Consider the following 18785-nt stretch of genomic DNA (forward strand, 5'->3'; position numbering starts at 1 on the left):
GTTTTTAAAGCAGAGTACTAGAGCCAAGAAAATGTAGTCTTTAGGCTAAATGACCTGGATATGGGAATTACATTCTTACTACAAAATTCACTCTTAGGCATCCTACTGAGAAAATGAGAAATTTCCATTTCGGTTTTTATTAGTCAGGCCTCAGCTAATACGGGCTGTATGTGATATCAAAGCTTCCCCTCTCTCCGCCCAGCATCCCCGCACGGAAGGAACTGGCAGAACTAAGCCGTCAGTTTCTTGTAAATCAATCCAAATGGAATCATCTCTGGGGACTTTTCTCATTGATTCCCTGAAAATGTTCTTCATTTCTTCTAAAGACCGGCTAGCGTTGCCTGATATGTTTTTCAATTACCATCGGCTTGTTTAGAAGTTAATGAATGCTAAACTGATTTCCTAGATATTTATTTATTCTCTTAGATAGAGCAAGACGGAGATAACTGAACGTTGCATTTGATGGCATATTTGTGCGGTGACGGATACGGAAGTTATTTGTAAATTCTCTCTTCAAGCTACGAAGAGATTTGAGCCTCTATTTGTTCGGTCCTTACCTGAATGTCATCAGTCAATCAATCGTTGATCTAAACACTTAACGTTTAAGCCTCTCTGATAGAAATTGCTCATTGATTGGTCGATTCAGAATCCAAAACAAATATTCTTTTAATCACTAATATTTCCCCTATTACTTTAGTATCAGTAAGGTAGCAGGGCTTGCATGGAAGGGGTCTCTAATGTACTGTATGTTTGTTATAGCCTGTGGCTCATTGTTGTTCCAGTTTGCAGTATAGATTATTTACATCTCTTTTTCTTTTAGTTCTGAACTCTGATAATTTCCGCTATAGTAGACTTATAGAATATTCTGTATAATACATATATCAATATTTTTTTATACCACTTCCAAAAAGGTTCCTAAATGCTTTATATTCAGTAAGAAATGTCTGCAGAGGAATTGTAGGCACTAAGAAGATATAAAAGTCTCTTATTTACCTAGAAGTCCTCAAACTATTTTGCTCTGGGACCCCAATCAGACAATAAAAATAATGACAGGACCCCAGCAAGTAACTGCAGAAGGTAATCACTTCACATGTGTAGTCAGCAGACAGGACATACATGGCAGCATTGTGGAGGCACAGAATAATGGGAGGTAGAGATGGGCAAAACGGGTCTCTAAAAAGAGCTGGGATCTAGTGATCAATCCGAAGAAAGATCGGATCTTTCGGACGGATCATCGGCTCACTTTGAAAAAAGGGTTAATTTCATTATAATGAAGCATGACATATCGCGAGAGGTCAGTAGCTCTCGCGAGATTTCCCCAGTACTTGACTTGCTAAGCACCGTAATCAACAAAAAAAATCAAAGTTAATGAATGATGGTTCACCTTTTCGGGATCGGCGGCACACTCACTCTTTTAAGTGATCCGTCCAAAAGATATGCTTCGTTCGCGAACGACCCATCTCTAATGGGAGGAGCCTAATATACCATAACCCATCACTTCACACGTGTAGTCAGCAGACAGAACATACATGGCAGCACTGTGAAGGCACAGAGTGATGGGAGGAGTCTAATATACCATAACCCATCACATCACACGTGTAGTCAGCAGACAGCACATACATGGCAGCATTGTGGAGGCACAGAGTGATGGAAGGAGTCTAATATACCATAACCCATCACATCACACGTGTAGTCAGCAGACAGCACATACATGGCAGCATTGTGGAGGCACAGAGTGATGGGAGGAGTCTGATATACCATAACCCATCACATCACACGTGTAGTCAGCAGACAGCACATACATGGCAGCATTGTGGAGGCACAGAGTGATGGGAGGAGTCTAATATACCATAACCCATCACATCACACGTGTAGTCAGCAGACGGCACATACATGGCAGCATTGTGCAGGCACATAGTGATGGGAGGAGTCTAATATACCATAACCCATCACATCACACGTGTGGTCAGCAGACAGCACATACATGGCAGCATTGTGCAGGCACAGAGTGATAGTCTGATATACCATAACCCATTATATCACACGTGTAGTCAGCAGACAGCACATACATGGCAGCATTGTGGAGGCACAGAGTGATGGGAGGAGTCTGATATACCATAACCCATCACATCACATGTGTAGTCAGCAGGCAGCACACACATGGCAGCATTGTGGGGGCACAGAGTGCTGGAAAGTGTCTAATATACCATAACCCATCACATCACACGTGTAGTCAGCAGACAGCACATACATGGCAGCATTGTGGGGGCACAGAGTGATGGGAGGAGTCTGATATACCATAACCCATCACATCACTTGTGTAGTAAGCAGAGAGCACATACATGGCAGCATTGTGGAGGCACAGAGTGATGGGAGGAGTCTGATATACCATAACCCATCACATCACACGTGTAGTCAGCAGACAGCACATACATGGCAGCATTGTGGAGGCACAGAGTGATGGGAGGAGTCTGATATACCATAACCCATCACATCACATGTGTAGTCAGCAGACAACACATACATGGCAGCATTGTGGAGGCACAGAGTGATGGGAGGAGTCTAATATACCATAACCCATCACATCACACGTGTAGTCAGCAGACAGCACATACATGGCAGCATTGTGGAGGTACAAAATTATGGGAGGAGTCTAAAATAAAAGAAAATTCAACCAATTTTTCAGACTCCTTGAATCACTGACAGATTAGAAAAATCATTAACCTGACGGTCAGCATCATGGAGTCTCGACCCCATGCTGAGAAGGTCGGGACCCACTTTAGGGTCAGGACCCACAGTATGAGAACCGCTGACCTAGGGTATTGCATTATACGGCAGAAGATGCTTGGTGTGAATAAGAAGATCCACTGCAGTTTCATACTTCTACCTGTATTTGGAATTTTAATAGTGTATGATGAACTCTATATTGGTACTTTGGCTACAAAGGAATGACCATAAAGTTGCGGCCCACTTGCACTGCTCCTCTACTACCAGGACGGTAGAGAACCAGTACAATGTTTCCAGTAGACTCTACCCAAGCACATAAGAGCCCTATTCCGACCTGGTTGCTGGGCTGCGAGTTTACGGAGCCCAGGGATCAGCAAAACGCCGCCTGCCGCCACCCCGCACACACAAATTCCTACTCATGTGCATAGCTCCGAAAAACCATTCGCAATCACACACCATCAAGTTCACAGCGCTGAGTCATCCAGGACTTAATCTGTGCTGCGAAGGAGGCTGCTGCTGGCGTGAGAGACCTTCCCTCTCAACCACCGGGGAATGGCCATTGTGTCCTACGCCAACTAAAACCTCTGGCCAAACAATTCTTTGTGAATGGTCAGGGTAACTTCTTGGGCTGTCAGTCAGGACATTAATTGACCCATTCCTATTTGGAGGGCCCACTTGCTGGTATTGAAGAAATTACAAAAGCATAATATTTATACTGTGATAATATATTATGAATAGGGGCAAATATTATTAATATTAATATTATTATTATTATTATTATTATTATTATTATTATTATTATTATTATTGTGATGATGATGCTGAGGATGATGCACATCGTTCTGAAGGGACAGGAGGTTTGACCTATTATGGTAGTCTAACATGTTACCGACTGCCAGCCCTTGGATATTTCCAGTCCCTCATGTTATTAAGCAGTGCAATTAGTAAAAGTTACTAAGAAACTACCAAATTAATATATTAAAGTCAACTGACCATGAAAAACACTTTTAATGAAATGACTTGATACATTTTACCCAGCTCTTTATGTCACACCACATGAATTATAAGTGATCCGAAAGTGAGATATTACCGAGCATTTGAACAGTACAGTTGGCTAATTGCGTATACTCCTATAAGTCAGGTATTATAGGGTCAATTCATCAAGGCTTCTAAAAATGAAAATAGGTGACGTTGCCATAGCAACCCATTAGACCAGGTCTATTATATCTTTATTACATCCTAGAAAATTACATCCTAGAATATGATAAACATAATCTGATTGGTCGCTATAGGCAACGGTGCTGTAGGGCCTTATTCTGGTTTACTCTTAGAGGCAAATTCCTTCTCAAATGGACAAAACCATGTGCACTGCAGGTGGGGCAGATGTAACGTGCATAGATAATTCGATTTGGGTAATATATTTCCCCTATAGAGATACACAGAAGGTAGCAGTTTTTTTTATTATTATTATTATGATTATTATTACTATTATTTTGTAATGTTCTGTAGTATATACAGTTCTCTGTAATATTAAACAAAGAACATTACTGAATATCTAGCCTTATGCCCGGGTCCATATATTGTACTGTATAACCATTCTCAAATCTCTATATCTATATAAATGTACATAGACAGACAAATACAATACACTAATACTGCTTTCACATTGCAGAAATGGGTAATGACACGGTATTCTTAAATGGGACTTTAAAACAGGTCTGAGCCTTGAGACCTTTCACATTGCAGGTGAAAACCGTTTTAAAAATCATTTAAAACCATTCAAACATTCAACCCGTTTAACCCCCAAGGGACACGTTTCAAGCCATTGAAATAGAGCCATTCACACTGCCTAAAAAACGGCTTTGAAACGTGTAGGACTGTGCTTTTTAACCGTGTTGAAATACCGGTTAACTTTAACCGGTAAATCAACTCTGGCACTTTCACATTGCAGCCTTAAACGTTTTAAAATGGAAAAAAAACCGGTAATATACTGTTTTAAAAGTGTGATGTGAAAGGGGTATATTATGATGTGTTTGCAGCCTGTGTATTCTCTGTCTGGTGCAAATTTGCATAGCAATTGTCAGAATATCGTCAGTGGTATGCACGTCAATTCGCTGCCTGTGGTGTCTGATTATTTCCTGCCTCTGAGCTGTCTCGTCATGTACTGCAAGAGCTCTGAGTAGCATTACAAGTAGTGTTTATCGTTATTAGGTTTATGTATTATTATTATTATTATTCTTATTATTATTATTGCTAAATATTAATAGACAGAGTACATATTCCTCAAAATTTAAGACAAAAAAAATATTTATATTATCGTTGTCAGAATTTTATAAAATACATTACTTTACATTTACTGACGCTATGTGATTTCATTATTGGTGCATTCTGGATTTATCTGGACTTGGAGAAAATGTTACTGAACAGATTTAGAGGATTATCCGAGATCCCTGGTAAAATAATTTAGGAACAACGTACATACAAATGCAGCCAGGCTCATTGTTACTGCGCCAATTAGCATGTGCACCTTCCGTGGCGATTGGCGTGATACCGATGCCATGCGTGTGCGTATAATTTGCTCTCATGGCTAGTAGAAACACATAAAGCGCTAATATCGCTGTGCAGCGAATCCACACCGGGGGTGTTAGATCGGTGCGCCAAACTAATGGGAGTGGCTGGATCGCTGGAACGATGAGTGTGGCTACTGTACATGTGTTTATATATGTGTGTACTGTACATGTGTTTTATATATATACGTATACACACACATATATACTGTATATATGCAGTGTTAGGCCGGCACTCCCCAGCTCAGCTCCTGGTAATTGCACCGGGTGCCTTCCTCTGGCAATCTCTCGCAATCCCCCAATGTAGAACAGAAGGTAGGCGGCACTCCGTTGACTTGAAAGAATTTCAGACAGAGACCTGTTACTGATTACAGTAACAGGTCTCTGAAATTCTTTCAAGTCGCCGGAGTACCGCCTACCTTCTGTTCTACTGTATATATACAGTATATATGTGCGTGTGTGTGTGTATATACAGTAGATAGAATCACCAATCACCAGTCGCTGCCTTTCAGCAGAAGGGGAATCGTGCACACGAGACGCTCTCGCACACCCCATTCTATCGAAAGCCTCCGCCGCCCTCTGAAGCGGAGATGGGCAGGGAAGCAGCTCACCGCCACCTTGCGTCTTACACACTCGCACATCCCCGTCTCCGGAGCTCCTGTCCGTCAGCTCAGGAAATCTGGCGATCCTGTAGGCTGGCTAGCAGGCACTCCTGTACAATTCTGTACATTGGATTTTCTATTGTAATATTTCCTATTGTAATGGTCCCTCCACTGGCCTCTAGTGGTCATTGTTGGTACTTCACCCCATAGAGGTGAGGAGAGTTAGCCTTCATACGGATACTAGACATATATATAGATAATATACTGTATAGATAATTGCACATTCTCAGACATCCTCCTACCTGTATTGCTTTCTGGCATCATAACCAACTGCATTTGATTCCCAGATTTTTGTGGCCAGAACCCGCACTGTGTTCAGGAACAGGATAAAATTTAACTAAAAGATAGAAAAGATATTAAGAAATGTGGTTAATGCAGTGTCAAAGTTCAGACAAATAAGGGTAAGAATAATGTATGATTAAGGTCTTTTGTAAGTAGATTGTTATTGATTCTGAGTTAGACGTTACAAAGGGAAGTAGTCAGATTAAGCGGGGGCCTCTGCACTTAAGGTAGGGGAGCCTTACCTTTTGTTGGCGTCTCCCCCCTGGCTGTTCCTATTCACCCCCATACCTCCATAAGGGCAACTGAGAGTCCACAAGGGCTAGGGTACTTAAGGGAGCCAGAAGCTAATTTTCCCTGTGTCTCTCAGAATCATACCGCTGTATCTCTCAACATCACTCCCACTGATTCTCTCAGCTTCCCCCCACATGTCTTTAAGACTCATACCCACCCCAAGTCTCCCAGTCTCCCCTTGTGTTTTAGCCTCAACCACCACCACCCACCCCCCCTTTGGTGCCCATAGCTTCAAAGTCTGGGGACCAAAATGTTGGTAACCTCTAGTGTGACACCTTTGACTTACACCTTTGTGTTAGGGACCCACCAGATGAGGATACCTGGTTGTGGTTAGTGGGTTCATATAGTTTTGCCCCAAAATTATGATAAAATCCTCAATTTTGATGTGTGCAACTACAAGCCTCTTATAATAAGGGTGTACAGTCCAAGGTCCCCTCCTTTTGTTTGAAACATCGTACTTGCACCTGGAGCTCTATGACAATATCTATGTACGTATAAACCTTTATGCACTTAATTACAAGCCCTTTAGTTTGTAAATTAGAGAGTAACAATGTTTCTAACCAGACTGAGAATATTCATTACCTCTAATAGGGAAGCCGGAACAAAGCAGAATTAGGTTAGTGACAGTAATCTCTCATCAGTAACCAGTAATGGTATACAATAGGTTATCTGAGGGCTACACAATCACTGATGAGAAGGAGCAGGGGAAAGTCTCTCATTTCCCTTTTTTAGTCATTTTTTGGATAAATCCTAATATGTTAATGTTTCCGTAACTGAGTGGGTTTTTTTTTCTCCCGATGAATGAAAGCGTATATAGCAGTGGTTCCAAAACTGTTTGCCATGGCACCCTGGGGTGCAGAGGGACACTTGCAGGGGTGCCACGGGTTGGTGGCCTAGAATTCAAACAATTCAAATTGTTTATGGTCAATGAAATAGGCAAAATCAATGTTAGCGGCTGCCAATCACAACCTACGTGGACAAACAAAAGTGGATCTTCTCCCTCACCCAATAATTAAAACGAAGGATGACATACAGTATAAACACAATCTACTTCATTTAATATTATTATTATTTTTTTACATTTCTAAATAGGAAACGTATGGTACAGGGGGGCTGTGAAAACAAATTCTGGTAATAGGGGTGCTGTGATTCAAAATAAAAGTTTGGGAAGCACTGGTACAATATATTGGACCTCATTCAGGTCCGTTCGCAAAGGGCGGGGAGCGATGTTTTGTTACTGCACATTTCTGTGTACGAGCATATGCAGGGTGTGTGCACCCACTGCGAATAGTTGGATCGCTGGGTGCACACACCCAGGACAGTAGGCGGGGGCGTGGGGTGTACAATAACCCCCATTTTGTACCGTTGCATACTTTATCTCTCTCCTCATTGACAGGACTTTAGTGAGGAGAAGAAAATAGCGGTTGGTACAGAGCTGAACTGAAATGATCTTGAATGAGTTGCTGTAATTTATGTTATATGGCTCATCGGGGAGAATAATGTGTTATACTGGCATCATTAATCGGAATTCTATATTTAAACAGGAGTCTTTTCACAGTGAATGACGACGTCTACTCTGAAATGGGCTGACTCACCTGTACCTGTATCTCCCCTGAGGCGGTGTCTAAATGAGAACTTCCTGTTTGGTAAATAATGGATGCAGGTTCGTCTCCCTCCTCTCATAACTGTGATTATTACAGCTGTGTTGGAGTTATAGATGTTTTGGGGCTGGTTTCAGCACTAAGGACAGCACCCCTATCAGTTTTACAGGTCTGACTTCTGCATTCCCGGGCACCTCAGCTTAGGAATACAGTCACTAGGCTGACATGGGGATGGTCGACATGCATAGGATTGACCACTGAAGGCCGACATGCATGAAGATCGACATGTCTGAAGGTTGAAGTGGGATTAGGTCAACAGAGACATTAGGTTGACACATGCATTAGGTTGAAATGGGCTAATTCAACAGTAAAAAGGTCAACAAGGGGAGTGTCGACATGCACCTATGACCCAATACCCCTCACCTTGTGCTGCAGGGTTGGGTTCAGCACCGAGGACAGCTCCCTGTTCAGTGTCTCAGCTCTAAAGGTGCCCATACATGTTGCGATAAGCAATGTGCAATGCGATGCGCGCTCCCGCGGGCATGGCATCGCACAGTGCAAAAAGTATGTGGCGCACATATTTTTTGTACTGCCCACGGATTGCATTGCAACACACGCAAATAGCATGCAAAACGCATGCATTGCAGTGCGATGCGCCCGATCCGTCGTATTGCACTCTGTTATCGCAACGTGCATGGGCACCTTAAAGCTCCATACACTATGGGCCCAATTCAGATCTTCTCGCTGGTCTGTGCGTGTTCGGAGCCCAGCAGGCAGATTAATGCTGCACCGCTGAACGCGCATCCCCCCGCCCACCTATGCAGGGTTGCGTACGCGTACACATACATTTGCTAGCACCCATACAGAGGACAAATTATTCTATGGTTAATTACTAAGGATTTCTCCTCCTCTGGTCGGAGCTTGCAGCAGGGAGACACCTGCGTTCTGCCCGCCCAGCATTTCTATGGGTGTGTCCATCGTTTTTGTGGGCACGCTCATAAAACACTGGTGGTCCACCCCAGAACGCCCCCTGCCTGTCAGTCAGGCTGTGCGTGCCTCGGCAGGGGAGACATTGGCCCTTATTCTGATCGGTGCGGATATATCCGCGTGTGTTCGGGCCGCCGATGTTTTGTGTCTGCGCATGTGCAGAGGCGTCTCTGCGCATGTGCGAGCGGGGCGTACGGCCAAATCCCGCATGATATGTGAACACTCCCAACAGGGGGTGGAGAGGGGCGTGAAGGGCTATTTGGGCTCATTACCATATGCATACGCCCCGCGTTTCATTGGAGTTCCCATGAAAACGCTGGGCGTACGTATGGTAATGCGGCCGTGACGCACGTGTAGGGGGAGGACATATGACATCGCCGGATGTCAGCTGCCCGCCCAGATCCCTGCTTTTGCACGGAGAAATGCCCGTGTGGTCTGAGGTTGCGGGAGCTGGCGGATCACTCGGTCCTGCATTCGATGGTCTGCGACCATCGAATGATGGGGGAGGTTCCCTTAGATGGAGGAGGCGTATTCCGTGAAAAATACACTTGCGGTCCGTTCGGACAGCTTCTTACCGCGTACGGACGGAGTTGGCGATCCGTATGGAAGGCGGGGTTTCGCATGCACGGTCCTGGCCGCATAATCGGCTCCGGCCGCACCGATCAGAATAAGGGCCATTGGCCGAGGGAGCTCACGTCTGGGGCCTGCACAAACCTCTACACCTTTTACATCCCTATTATACTCATTAGTCCCCCGTCCCCCCATTGGGCGTCTGCTGTCATTTACGAGATGCACCCTTTGCTACACTTGCATTTGCAACATATGAATTATAATATATTATTACAGTTCCATAATCTTTTAAGAAAACTTTTGCAACATTTACTTAACTTTTTATGCACAACATCTTATTACAACAGAATTAGAGTTGGCGGGTGTGTGTGTGTGCGGGGTGTGTGTGCGGTGCGTGTGTGCGGGGTGTGTGTGCAGGGGGGGGGGGTGTCCTTGCTGAACTCAAAATCTCTGTAGAATAATTATAAATCTCCCCAGTATTTGTGGGCTGCATATACAAGCAGGCAGTAATTTGCACTCTGATTATCACACCATGGTCTGGCCGGAGGCTCACTCGCACCTCCCTAATTAGTAACTCACAGTAAACCCATAAATCTGACACATTTTGCAGATAATTGTAGCTGGGACTTCATGTGAAATCATTCTTACTGTTTTGTGCATGGAGCAGATCTTCATTTTCCACCATTTTTGTGCAGCGTTATTAGGTTCGTATAACTGCAGTGTAAAACAATGTGCAGTGTAGAGTTCTGCATAATGGCATATGCTCTGCATGCACGCACAGTTGTGGATGCATGTGCATGCATGAGGCGTACACGCATCTGATGATGCAGCTTTTCCTCATACAACATTCAATCATTGATTAGGAAACTCTGCCCTGACCTTCATGATTTACTGACAGCACCAGCTGTATGTCCTACGTCATGTACGTTGTGTATGTACTACGTCCATTATGTATTATGTCCTGTATGTACTACGTAGTGTATGTCCTATGTCCTGTATGTCCTACATCATGTATGTCCTACATCCTGTATGTACAACGTTGTGTATGTACTACGTCCATTATGTACTATGTCCTGTATGTACTACGTAGTGTATGTCCTATGTCCTGTATGTCCTACATCATGTATGTCCTACATCCTGTATGTACAACGTTGTGTACTGTATGTACTACGTCCATTATGTACTATGTCCTGTATGTCTTACGTCATGTATGTATGTACTACATTGTGTATGTCCTATGTTCTGTATGTCCTACGTCCTGTATGTCCTGTATGTACTACATCATGTATGTCCTACGTCCTGTATGTCCTACGTCATGTATGTCCTACGTCCTGTATGTCCTATGTCGTGTTTGTCCTACATGTATGTACTACGTCATGTATGTACAACGTCATGTATGTCCTATGTCCTGTATGTACAACGTTGTGTATGTACTACGTCCATTATGTACTATGTCCTGTATGTCTTACGTCATGTATGTATGTACTACATTGTGTATGTCCTATGTCCTGTATGTCCTATGTCCTGTATGTCCTGTATGTACTACATCATGTATGTCCTACGTCCTGTATGTCCTACGTCATGTATGTCCTACGTCCTGTATGTCCTATGTCGTGTTTGTCCTACATGTATGTACTACGTCATGTATGTACAACGTCATGTATGTCCTATGTCCTGTATGTACAACGTTGTGTATGTACTACGTCCATTATGTACTATGTCCTGTATGTCTTACGTCATGTATGTATGTACTACATTGTGTATGTCCTATGTCCTGTATGTCCTACGTCCTGTATGTCCTGTATGTACTACATCATGTATGTCCTACATCATGTATGTCCTACGTCCTGTATGTACTACCTCCTGTATGATCTACATCGTGTATGTCCTATGTCCTGTATGTACTATGTCCTGTATGTACTACATCATGTATGTCCTACGTCCGGTATGTACTACGTCCTGTATGATCTACATCGTGTATGTCCTATGTCCTGTATGTACTATGTCCTGTATGTACTATTTCCTGTATGTCCTACGACCTGTATGTTCTATGTCCTGTATGTCCTAGGTCATGTATGTCCTACATCGTGTATGTCCTACATCCTGTATGTACTACGTCCTGTATGTCCTATGTCCTGTGTGTTCTACGTCCTGTGTGTCCTACATCCTGTAATTCCTATGTCGTGTATGTCCAACGTCCTGTATGTACTACGTCCTGTATGTACTACGTCCTGTATGCCCTAAATCGTGTATGTCCGACGTCCTGTATGTACTACGTCCTGTATGTCCTATGTCCTGTGTGTCCTACGTCCTGTGTGTCCTATGTCCTGTAATTCCTATGTCGTGTATGTCCTACGTCCTGTATGTACTACGTCCTGTATGTACTACGTTGTGTATGCCCTACATCGTGTATGCCCTACGTCCTATATGTCCTATGTCCTGTATGTCCTACGTCCTGTATGTATTACAGTATGTCCTGTATGTCCTGCGTCTGGTATGTACTATGTCATGTATGTATTACGTCCTGTATGTACTACGTTGTGTATGTCCTACATCCTGTATGTCCTACGTCCTGTATGTCCTACGTCCTGTATGTCCTATGTCGTATATATCCTACGTCCTGTATGTCCTATGTCGTGTATGTACTACGTCCTGTATGTACTACATCCTGTATGTCATATGTCGTGTATGTCCTACGTCCTGTATGTACAGTACTACATCCTGTATGCCCTATGTCCTGTATGACCTATGTCGTGTATGTCCTACGTCCTGTGTGTACTACGTCCTGTATGTACTACATCGTGTATGTCCTACGTCCTGTATGTACTACGTTGTGTATGTCCTACATTCTGTATGTCCTACGTCCTGTATGTCCTACATCCTATATCGTATATGTCCTATGTCCTGTATGTCCTACGCCCTGTATGTCCTATGTCTGATATGTACTACGTCCTGTATGTACTATGTCCTGTATGCACTACTTCCTGTATGTCCTACATCTGGTATGTACTATGTCCTGTATGTATTACGTCCTGTATGTCCTACATCCTATATGTCCTATGTCCGGTATGTCCTACGTCCTGTATGTACTATGTCCTGTATGTTCTGCGTCTGGTATGTACTATGTCCTGTATGTCCTAGGTCATGTATGTCCTACGTCCTGTATGTACTACGTCCTGTATGTACTACGTCCTCTATGTCGTAAGTTAGTGTCACTGAGGCTATTCTCAATTTCGCTGCTGCCTATTAGAGAATTGGGCAGCAAAAAATTCAGCAACTAAAAGCACTTTATGTGTGGCACTAGTAGTACCAGCAAGCTCTGGCAGAATGTAACTGGCTGCGGAGGAAAGCAACTAGTCAGTCTGTCCTTGCTCTAATGAACCTAGACTGTCATAAACATACTTGCTGACTTGGCTGCTAACTCAGTATATAAGAGGTGTGGTCAGCATGTAAGAGGTGTGGCTGGCACCTAGGTGGATGGATCAAGGGTGTGGCCACACAATCCCATAATTGTGGCCCTGCACTTCACCCTACAGTGCCAAGAAAACAAGCACTATATAGCGGGGGGAGGGGTTGAGCTACAATGACACAAATCAGAGCAAATTGCGTCATTGGGACCCCTTGGCCCACCCATATGTTGGGGGCTGGAGGGAGATGCTGGAGACATGCCCGCCTTTCCAGGTGCCAGGGGGGCCACATGATTTTCGGAACCCGAAAGCCGACTGGCTGCCCCATAGGCACATCTGGTCATAAAGGCACTCTGATTGGCTATTGCATATGGACCCAATATGGAGTTTGATTATACAGTTACGGCTGTAACTAGGAGTGCCAAGGCACAAGCTGAGGAGAAAATGGCTCAGTCAGTAGATAAAGGAAACAATTTTTTTTTAAGTATATAAGTGAAAGGAGAAAATCAAATGGAGGAATAATAAGACTGCGGACAGACACTGAGAATTTGGTGGAGGGAGACAAGGCAATTGCAGATCATCTAAATAATTACTTTTGCTCCGTATTCACTATAGAAGGAGAAGGGAAGGGACCACAGTTAAGTTGCAAGGACAGTCATAAAAATAAGGTAGATGGAAGTACATTTACTAGGGAGTAAGTCCTAACAGAACTTTCAAGACTGAAAGTGGATAAATCAATAGGGCCAGATGGAGTGCATCCAAGGATACTAAAAGAACTAAAAGATGTGTTGGTAGCGCCATTAACAGATTTATTCAACCAGTCACTAGATACAGGTGCAGTTCCAGAGGACTGGAGAAGAGCAAATGTAGTTCCACTGCACAAAAGCAGAAGCAAAGAAGAAGCACGTAACTACAGCCCAGTGAGCCTTACATCAGTAGAAGGAAAATTAATGGAAACACTATTTAAAGAAAGAATAGTGGAATATCTTAAATTAAACAACTTACAGGATCCAAAACAGCATGGTTTTACTGCAGGGAGATCATGCCAAACAAGTCTCATTGACTTTTTTGAGTCCGTGACCAGAATTTCTAGATGAAGGGGGGGCTGTAGATGTGGCATATCTAGACTTTAGTAAGGCATTTGACACTGTCCCACATCGCAGGCTGCTAAATAAACTTGAAAGTGTGGGATTGGATTATAAAACAATTAAATGGATAAGAACCTGGTTGCAGGATAGGAAACAGACAGTTGTAGTAAATGGAGTGCATTCTATGGAGGGACATGTTACCAGTGGAGTACCCCAGGGATGTGTACTTGGACCAGTGCTCTTTAATATCTTTGTTAGTGACATTGCAAATGGTATTGAAGGGAAAGTATGCCTTTTTGCAGATGACACAAAGATATGCAACAGAGTAGACACACCAGGAGGGGTAAATCAAATGACTGATGATCTAAGTAAACTTGAGAATTGGTCAAGAGCATGGCAACTACATTTTAATGCTAAAAAATGCAAAATTATGAACTTGGGACTCAAAAACCCAAAGGCTCAATATAGTATCAAGGGTACTATAATGGAAACTACTGAGGAGGAAAGAGATCTAGGAGTCACTATTTCAAGTGACTTAAAGGCAGGAAAGCAATGTAGCAAAGCAATGAGGAAGGCTAGTCAGATGCTTGGTTGCATAGGGAGAGGAATCAGTAGCAGAAAAAAAGACGTAATAATGCCACTTTATAGGTCATTGGTACGACCTCATCTGGAATTCTGTGTCCAGTTCTGGAGACCATATCTTCAGAAGGATATAAATACATTGGAGACTGTACAAAGAAGGGCAACTAAAATGGTTCATTGCCTACATCACAAAACTTACCTGGATAGACTAAAAGATCTTAATATGTATAGTTTGGAGCATAGAAGGGAAAGGGGGGACATGATAGAAATCTTCAAATATATCAAGGGTTTTAACATAGTACAGGTGGGCATAGGCGTGCGCAGGGGGGGTGCCGGAGGTGCACAGGCACCTCCTAATGACAGGACCTTGCTGCACGATTGCAGCAAGCAAGGTCCTACATCACAGAATATAATTTTTTTTTTCCGGGAGCCGGCTGCCTGTAGGGGGAGCTGAAGTGCACAGACAGCTCCTCTCAGGCCTTACTGAAACAGTGCTGGACGAGTGGCCGGGTGAGGAGTGAGGAGAGGACTTCCTGGTGTTTGAATGTGCTGCAGGTAAGCTGGAACACGGGGATTGTATGTTATATGAGGCTATGACTTTGTTTTAGAGGGGAAGGGGGAAGGTGTATTGGTCTTTAATAATGCTGGCTGCTTTTTTGTTATGTCATAAAGGTGTGTGTTTATCAGCTTGTTGTAAGTATACTGTGTGTGTGCATAGGGGGGCTGTGTATATGTGTACTACGTGTGTGGGAGGGGACTCTGTGTACTGTGTGTGTATGTGGGTGTGCAAAGGCTGTGCATATGTATACTATGTGTGGGGGGGCTCTGTATGTGTGTATGTATGTATGTGTGTGTATACTATGGGCCTTATTCAGATGCACTCGGCTGCATGGGGGGGGCGGAGATGGGCGGGGGGCGCCGGTCTGCCCCATTACCATATGGGAATGCCCAGCGTTCCATGGGTGTTTCCATGAGAACGCTGGGCGTTCTCATGGTAATGAGGCAGTGACGCGGGTGTGGGGGGCGGGTAGCTGACATCACCGGATGTCAGCTGCCTGCCCAGATCCACGCCAGCGTGCATGCAAATGTAAGTAACTTAAAAGTCACTTATATATGCGTGCACGCTAAACATCATTTAATGGTCTGTGACCATCGAATGATGTGGGCGGTTACCCGAGCAATGCGAATGGATGTTCATGCAAAACATCCATTCGCTGCTGTGTGGGCTAAGGCTAAGCCGCACTTTGCTGGGGCGACGGGGGGGGCGTTCGCCGGGCGGGGTTTGATGGACTCGCAAGGCTGCGAATTCACAGCCTTGCGAATCAACCTGAATAACCCCCTATGTGTGGGGGCGGGCATTTGCCCCTGGGTACTTGTCGTACAAGTGTGGTGCACCCCCTAATAAAACGGGCTGCGCACGCCTATGCAGGTGGGAAATTTTCTTCAAAGGAAAACAAGTAATAAAACACGAGGACATGCACTGAAACTGGAGGGAGGTAGGTTCAGGGGAAATGTGAGGAAGAATTACTTCACAGAAAGGGTAGTGGATAAGTGGAATAGCCTCCCATCAGAGGTGGTAGAGGCTAAGACAGTAGAACAATTTAAACATGATTCTGATAGGCATATGAATATCCTTACAAAGAAATAAGGATTAAAAAGGGTTGAGATTACCTGAAGGGTAAAAGGGGCAGACTAGATGGGCCAAATGGTTCTTATCTGCCGTCAAATTCTATGAGTGTGTGAGGGGTGCAGCTGTGCTCCTATGAAGCGATCTGGAGGGGGGAGGAGACAGGAGGGTGCATGTGTCCTGGCCCTCCACAGCGGGAGATGTCCCGTTTCCCTAGCAGATCAATCGTGCCAAGTCTTAAGGCCCCATACACTATGCGATTTTGGGACAATTTCATCCGATTTCGGCACTTTGTGCCGGTAATCGGGTGAAATCGGCCCAAAATCGCAGGTGTGTGATATCTGATCCGATGCGCGGTCCCGGGTGCATCGGACCGGATCAGGGACGTCAGACGGTCAGCATGTACGATCACGTATATGCCTGCCCACCTGACAGGCATATGCACGCAGACACCGGGGGAGCAGTGGGGCGGGCAGCGGGTCCCTGAGAGCTTAGCTTGCGGCGCCGGTGAGTGCTGACCTGGCCGGGCGGTGATGATCATAGATATCAGCAGCGCTGCGGGAGTCGGGACGGGACGCGCAGTGGCGGGTATTCGATTTTAAAATACCTGTCAAATGACTGGCCGTTCTCTGATTGGCTGAGCCCGCCCCACTGCTCTCCCTGATGAGAGCACCGCCGCCCCCTGACCCTCACCGCCCGAGTCCCGACATGTGATAAATCGCAAGCGATTTATCACATGTCAAATTTGGCTCATCAAGTGCCAAATTGTGTGTGAGCCTCCCGGGGATTTCCCGGGCGGCTCACAGGAGAATTGGGTCCGACTTGTCCTAAGGACAAGTCGGCCTAATGTATGGGGGACTTTACACCAATCTCATCTATTGTCTTCTAAACCCATTTGATATGTATTCCTGCACTTAAATATCATTCTGTTATATTTTTAGGACTGGGATGCTACCACTAGCTCTAAACCCAAACACGTGACAAAGAGAACGAGCTGGAGCATAAATGAATGCTAGAGATTGTTATTATGACTATTACAAATGTGGCTAGAACATAAATCCTTTATTTCACTTGCATTATAAGGAACGTGTCTATAAGCAGAGTCCTTAATAAATCAGTTCAAGTACAGAAACAGTATATATAAGTGCTCCCCTCATGTATTTATTAAGGTATCTCCTGACCTATTTCTCATTGTGATCTTTCTCCTGTGATTATTCTGAATAAAGATATTTGAATGTGAAATGTGAATTATTCTCTTATACTAATGACTTATAAGTGGTCTCTATATTACGGTTCACTTGTGATAATGGTTGTGGTGTATTTGGATGAATCTATGGGGACTCTGCGTATGAATAGATCTGTCGTGTATATAACGGTGCTCTACGTAATACCTTTTGATTTGACCCTTTTATTTCAATTTAAATGGTTTCATCACTTATGTTCATATATAATGCATGACTCCCATGGAAAAGGAATCTAGGGCAAATACAATTATAACCCGCAGCCACTGGCATTACATTGATAATGACGCAGTATTTTTAGACTAAAGAATAAAATATTTTCTTTTCCCCAGGATGTTCCTATAAAGCATTATACAGTATGTATGTGTATTAACATGGCGACATATTGGTTGTATACTTTAACTAATATTAGTTAATATTTCACCAGATTTACAGTAAGACTACCTGTAACTAATTTTGAGTTAAAAATAGAAATTCCAATGTTCTGAAAAATGTCACAATGTTCTATGCAAAATATAAAACTGTAAAGCTGAATATTTCTAACTATGTATATATATATATATATATATATATATATATATATATATATATATTTCTATTGACACTCCTGAACATTGTAAACTGTATATTAAATGTTAAATTTAATAAAATATATTAATATAAAAAAAGACTACCTGTATAATTAACACATTATTTAAATGAAAATTAAATGAAGAATTATGGGGGTTATTCTGATTCACTCGGAAAGGTACAATCACTCTCTAGTGGACAAAACCATGTGCACTGCAGGTGGGGCTGATGTAACACAGTTGGGTGTTTTATTGTTTCTGTGCAGGGTAAATACTGGCTGCTTTATTTTTACACTGCAATATAGATAACAGTTTGAAGTACAAACCCCACCAAAATCTAACTCTCTCTGCACATGTTACATCTGCCCCACCTGCAGTGCACATGGTTTTGTCCAGTGATTGTGCCTTTCCGAGTGAATCAGAATAACCCCCTATGTTTTTAACCCCTAACCCTAATAACATTCTGTTTGTGCACCTCTAATTGGGTGTTGTGTATGAGGACAACAACGTCTCTGTTGACCGGCTTGGTTGACATGCTCAAGGTGGACACTGGAAAAAAGGTTGACACATGAAAAAGTTCATGT

At 43.6% G+C, this 18785-nt stretch overlaps 1 protein-coding gene across 1 annotated transcript in view; it reads right to left on the bottom strand.

Moving 5' to 3' along the window:
- The window catches only part of PTH2R (parathyroid hormone 2 receptor), a 188715-nt gene that overhangs the window by 5902 nt on the left and 164028 nt on the right, over positions 1–18785 (bottom strand). Inside the window, exon 10 of the mRNA XM_083154236.1 lies at positions 6199–6293. Within this exon, the coding sequence (XP_083010362.1) occupies positions 6199–6293 (95 nt within the window). The remainder of the gene's footprint in view (positions 1–6198; positions 6294–18785) is intronic.

The sequence above is a fragment of the Crinia signifera genome, chromosome 7 (genome assembly GCF_055691185.1).
Source record: "Crinia signifera chromosome 7, ASM5569118v1, whole genome shotgun sequence".
Classification (NCBI taxonomy): domain Eukaryota; kingdom Metazoa; phylum Chordata; class Amphibia; order Anura; family Myobatrachidae; genus Crinia; species Crinia signifera.